Source organism: Hylobates moloch, unplaced genomic scaffold (genome assembly GCF_009828535.3).
Source record: "Hylobates moloch isolate HMO894 unplaced genomic scaffold, HMol_V3 SCAFFOLD_4, whole genome shotgun sequence".
Lineage (NCBI taxonomy): Eukaryota > Metazoa > Chordata > Mammalia > Primates > Hylobatidae > Hylobates > Hylobates moloch.
The window spans coordinates 21,543,660-21,548,776 of NW_026652279.1; the positions used below are offsets into that span (position 1 = coordinate 21,543,660).

Sequence of the window (5,117 nt, forward strand, 5' to 3'; positions counted from 1 at the left end):
AAATAAAATAAAATAAAATAAAATAAAATAAAATAAAATAAAATAAAAGCTAAAGGCTCATGAAAAAGCTGGGTGAATAAGAGAAGCATGCTCTCTGGATCTGTCCACAAACTCCTGCCTTATCTATCTAGACAGGGCTTATTTATCTATACCATTCTGTCACCTTCCTGCCTCTACAGACAGGCACTAATCATAGATGAAATGACATTCAAAGTTTCTTGCAGTTCTGAGCTATATGATTCCTTTAAGCCTCAGTTGCCTCATCTGTAAAGTGGGAGACAACCTCTCTCACAGGATTCTTAGGAGGCTGAATACAGTTAAAGAACACTTTACAAATGTTTCTTGAAAAAGTATGTGACCTTCTCTATTCCCAAGGCAGTTTCTCAATATTGTATCCACCAAAAAAGGAAACACAGGTCATTCAAGAAATTATTACAGAATGCCTAAAATGTATAAGGCACGTGGGGGATATAGAGATTAAAACATCTAAAAATGTTTCCAATGTAGAATATCAGACAACTACAAAACTAGCACTAAATTAGCGGTGGCTCACGCCTGTAATCCCAGCACTTTGGGAGGCAGGGACAGGTGGATCATGAAGTCAAAAGATCGAGACCATCCTGGCCAACATGGTAAAACCCCGTCTCTACTAAAAATACAAAAATTGGCCAGGTGTGGTGGCGGGTGCTTGTAGTCCCAGCTAGTTGGGAGGCTGAGGCAGGAGAACCACTTGAACCCAGGAGGCAGAGGTTGCAATGAGCCGAGATTGCGCCACTGCACTCCAGCCTGGGCAACAGAGCGAGACTCCGTCTCAAAAACAAAAACAAACAAAAAAAAACACTAGCACTATATTAAAGAAAATATAGAAGTTGTCATCAAACAACAACAAAATAAGCTATGGGAACTGAGAGGATAGAAAAACTACTTCTTTGTAGGAGGTGGAAAGGTTTCATGGAAGAGACGGCATTCAATTGTGCCTCGTTGCCCAGGGAAGCATTACCAGTCAGAAACCTCCTCAGACAGGAAATCAAGACTGACTTTATCATAGTACAGACATGCCACCTACAATCTTAGCATCCCATGATCCTAAATGCCTTTCAAATAACTCTTCTAAAAGATAAAAGCAGACTAAAACATTTTGCTTCCTTGTTACAAAATCATAAGCCATGCAGAAAACTGTTACAATAGGGCCGGGCGCGGTGGCTCACGCTTGTAATCCCAGCACTTTGGGAGGCCGAGGCGGGCGGATCACGAGGTCAGGAGATCGAGACCATGGTGAGACCCCGTCTCTACTAAAAATACAAAAAATTAGCCGGGCGTGGTGGCGGGCGCCTGTAGTCCCAGCTACTCGGAGAGGCTGAGGCAGGAGAATGGCGTGAACCGGGAGGCGGAGCTTGCAGTGAGCCGAGATCGCGCCACTGCACTCCAGCCTGGGTGACAGAGCGAGACTCTGTCTCAAAAAAAAAAAAAAGAAAACTGTTACAATAATTTTCTCAATGAGAATAGTATTTTTATAACCAGAGGGAATACACATCAAATTTTTAAACGTGTATATTGTTTCCCAGACAATTCTAATTGCCATCGCTTTCCAGTGAAACTGAAAATTTCTTGAGGGCAAAGCCCAGTGTTATTTCTCTGTGTCCCTCACCTTGCCACACACACTCATTGTATGAATATACAAAAACAAAAAAAGACTCATCTAAAAAGTGTTACATTAAAAAGTGTGAACATGTCACTCACAGATCTTAAATCACTTATGTTTCCCAGCACACACCATGCATTTCCACAATGCGCCATGTGTTGATACTATTCTCCTTCTTGGAATGTCCTTGAATCTGGAATTCCATTCCCAGCTCCTAAAAATATTTCCTCCAAGGCCTAGCTCAAATGTGACCTTTTTTTTTTGAGGCACTACTTGACTTGTCCATGAAGAATGAATTCTTTCTTCCTCTCCAGGTACTCTGGACATATTCCTCCTATAGTATTCTCACTATAGAAAAATGATGCTTACGTGTGTGTCTGTGTGTGTGTGTGTGTGTGTGTGTGTGTGTGTGTGAGAGAGAGAGAGAGAGAGAGAGAAACACCTACCAGAGTGTAAATGCCACGCGGGTAGCGTATGGGTCTTTTTCTGTATGCCCAGCACATAGGATGAATCTTATATAACAAGTGTTGTATAGTAATGTGCCAAATAAACATTTGTTTAATTAAACCGAATAAACAGAAAACAAAGAGGGAAAAAAAGGCAGAACCACCACTATGATCATTTACTTCTCCTGAAATATTGGTGTTCCTGAATTCAGAATAAATGGCAAAGTGTCAGAATTAGACCAAAGTCATCTGCACATGAACTAAAACATTTGAAACCAAGGAAAACAGATTAAGAACAGCCTCCTATGACGTCATTGTCTTGATAACAAGACTACTTCAGGTTCAGTCATTAAGTTGAGCCCTTGAAGGCTTGAAGGTATATTCTCATCAACCACTAATTTGTTAATAAATTGAGATGCCCCTAAGCATTGTAGAAAGCAGACTATAAGAACTGGCCAAAGATGGCCCATATAGCATCCAGTCAAGACACAAAACCACTCTATAGGGATGAAAAATGTACATCTTTTAAATGTAATCCAAAAGATTCTAACATCCACATCCCATTCTGGAACCCACAGGAAAACAGAATGTTTAAAAATGAAAAATGTTCAGTGCTTGCCAGAGGAATCTAGATAAAATTCTGAGACAGACCAATGTATATATGCAAATGAGATGGCTGCCCTATTAAAAAATAGATAAACAAATGTAAGGATTTCTCCTTAGAAAGAGGGAGAGATTGGCCTGGCGCGGTGGCTCACGTCTGTAATCCCAGCACGCTGGGAGGCCAAGGCAAGCGGATCACAAGGTCAGGAGATTGAGACCATCCGGGCCAACATGGTGAAACCCCATCTCTATTAAAAATACTAAAATTAGCTGGGTATGGTGGCATGTGCCTGTAATCCCAGCTACTTGGGAGGCTGAGGCAGGAAGGAGAATTGTTTGAACCCAGGAGGTGGAGACTGCAGTGAGTGGAGATCGCGCCACTGCACTCCAGCCTGGTGACAGAGCGAGACTCTGTCTAAAAAAAAAAAAGAAAGAAAAGAAAAATGAAAAAAGAGGGAGAGATTATCAATTACCAGGCAAGTTAGGAATTAATATCAAGTATGGCCAATACACACTAAAGCAGTAATCAGGAGTCTTCAACACACAAAAGATAAACAATACTGCAGGGCATGCTCTAAGGGGTAACAGGAAAAAAATTAATGGCCAAATTTACACAGGATGGAAAAACAATAAGCCCAGGTATCAACCTCCTACACTCTATACCCGAGAGACTAAATCATGGTCCTGACCCCACCACCCTCACAGTCCAGTTGGGGAGAGACATCAGCAGAAAAACATCTTTAATAATCATTATGTCAGAGTAAACACATACTACTGAGGCAGGATACAGAAATACTGAAGGGGAGAGAAAGAGAGGAGGTCAGGTAAAACCTGCTGTGGATGTTACTTCTCACCTAAGTCCTAAATATTGGTCAGGATTAACCCAAAGGAAAGAAAAATGGAATGGGAAAAGGGTAGTGTCTGCTAAGTAAACAAGAAGGAGCACTAGTTTAAGAGTCAGGAGATCTGACTTCTAGTCCCATAAGTTGTTTTGACAACACATCAATATGCAAAATACCGGGCAGACAGAATGAAGTAACAGTTCTTTCTTCGTTTTTTTTTTTTTTTTTTTCCGAGACGGAGTCTTGCTCTTTCACCCAGGCTGGAGTGCAGTGGCACGATCTCGGCTCACTGCAACCTCCGCCTCCCGGGTTCCAGCAATTATCCTGCCTCAGCCTCCCATGTAGCTGGGATTACAGGCGCCGGCTACCACGCCCGGCTAATTTTTGTATTTTTAGTAGAGACGAGGTTTCACCATGTTGGCCAGGCTGGGCTCGAACTCCTGACCTCGTGATCCGCTCGCTTCGGCCTCCCAAAGTGCTGGGATTACAGGCATGTGAGCCACAGTGCCCGGCCAGTAAGTTATTTATACATCCTGGCACCTAACACATACAGGCGCTAAGCAAAACAGATAAATAATAGTAATAAAACAACTACGGTTTGCTTAGTCCTTCCTATGTGCTAAAGTGCTAAGAATAGCAGGATAAACAATACGAGCCCTTGTCCTCGAGCAGAGTGTACTCGAGGAGACTACAGATAAGTGTACAACCCTGTTGAAGACACTGAGACCCAGGATCCTAATTTATTCTGTTAATAAGAGAGGAAATGGTGATTTAAACCATAATTTGATTGCCTTAAAATTATGAAATCCTCATCAAGAGACTAGATTGGAGGGAGGAAGAAATAGGGGATAAAAAAGTAAGAATAACCCTCAAACCAAACTCCCTAATGGTCAATTAAAGGGAGTCTTCCGGTGAGGCACGGAGAAGGAACTCCTCATACGGGATCAGCAGGTGCTCGATTTGGGGTGTGGTAATAACCTTTACTTCCCTTCCTACTAGTCCCTTGCTTTGCCTACTCCAACCCAGTCCAGGAACCGAGCAGCTCCCACCCGCCTCGGAAGAATCGATGGAGCACCTTTGAGTGCGCGAGTTGCCGTTTTCCGGGTACCGGGCCCGGAGCGTTAGCCTCCCGCGAGTATCGGTGAGCGGCTGCCGAACTGCCATGGGCGCCAGGCCGCTGGGGCGTGCCGCAGCCGCAAGAACCCGCAAGGGACCCCGCGCCCGCACCGGTCCTGGCCTTCTCGCTCCCTACCGCTCCACACAGCAGCGAGAGCAGCAGAAGCAAGAGGAAGAGACCCGGCTCAGGGTAGCGTCCACAAACCAGCCCTGGTGCGGGCGCAGCCATGTTGTACCGCGGGCCATGTGACCCGGTTGGTCACGTGGCTGAGCCCTCCTTAAAGGGGCAGAATTTTGAGCTGACTTACGAAGTGGCCGGGAGAGTTGGTCTTCACCTTTCTTCAGGTACTTCTTTGGCGCTCCTGCTTGCCTGTGCTGACGTCAAAACGCAGCAAAACACAAAGCTCTACAAAACTCAAGGCCTTTATGATTTCTTGGTTAAAAAATGACAATCAAATTTGTTGGGCA

The 5,117-nt window shown here is 44.1% G+C and overlaps 1 protein-coding gene across 2 annotated transcripts in view; it reads right to left on the minus strand.

The window, feature by feature from the left end:
* The window catches only part of SUMF1 (sulfatase modifying factor 1), a 101,121-nt gene extending 96,219 nt beyond the window's left edge, over positions 1–4,902 (minus strand). For both annotated transcript variants that reach the window (XM_058437181.1, XM_032149540.2), the window contains exon 1: positions 4,609–4,902. In XM_058437181.1, coding sequence (XP_058293164.1) covers positions 4,609–4,878 — 270 coding nt within the window. In that variant the 5' untranslated portion in view covers positions 4,879–4,902. The remainder of the gene's footprint in view (positions 1–4,608) is intronic.
* Between the last annotated feature and the right edge of the window lie 215 nt (positions 4,903–5,117).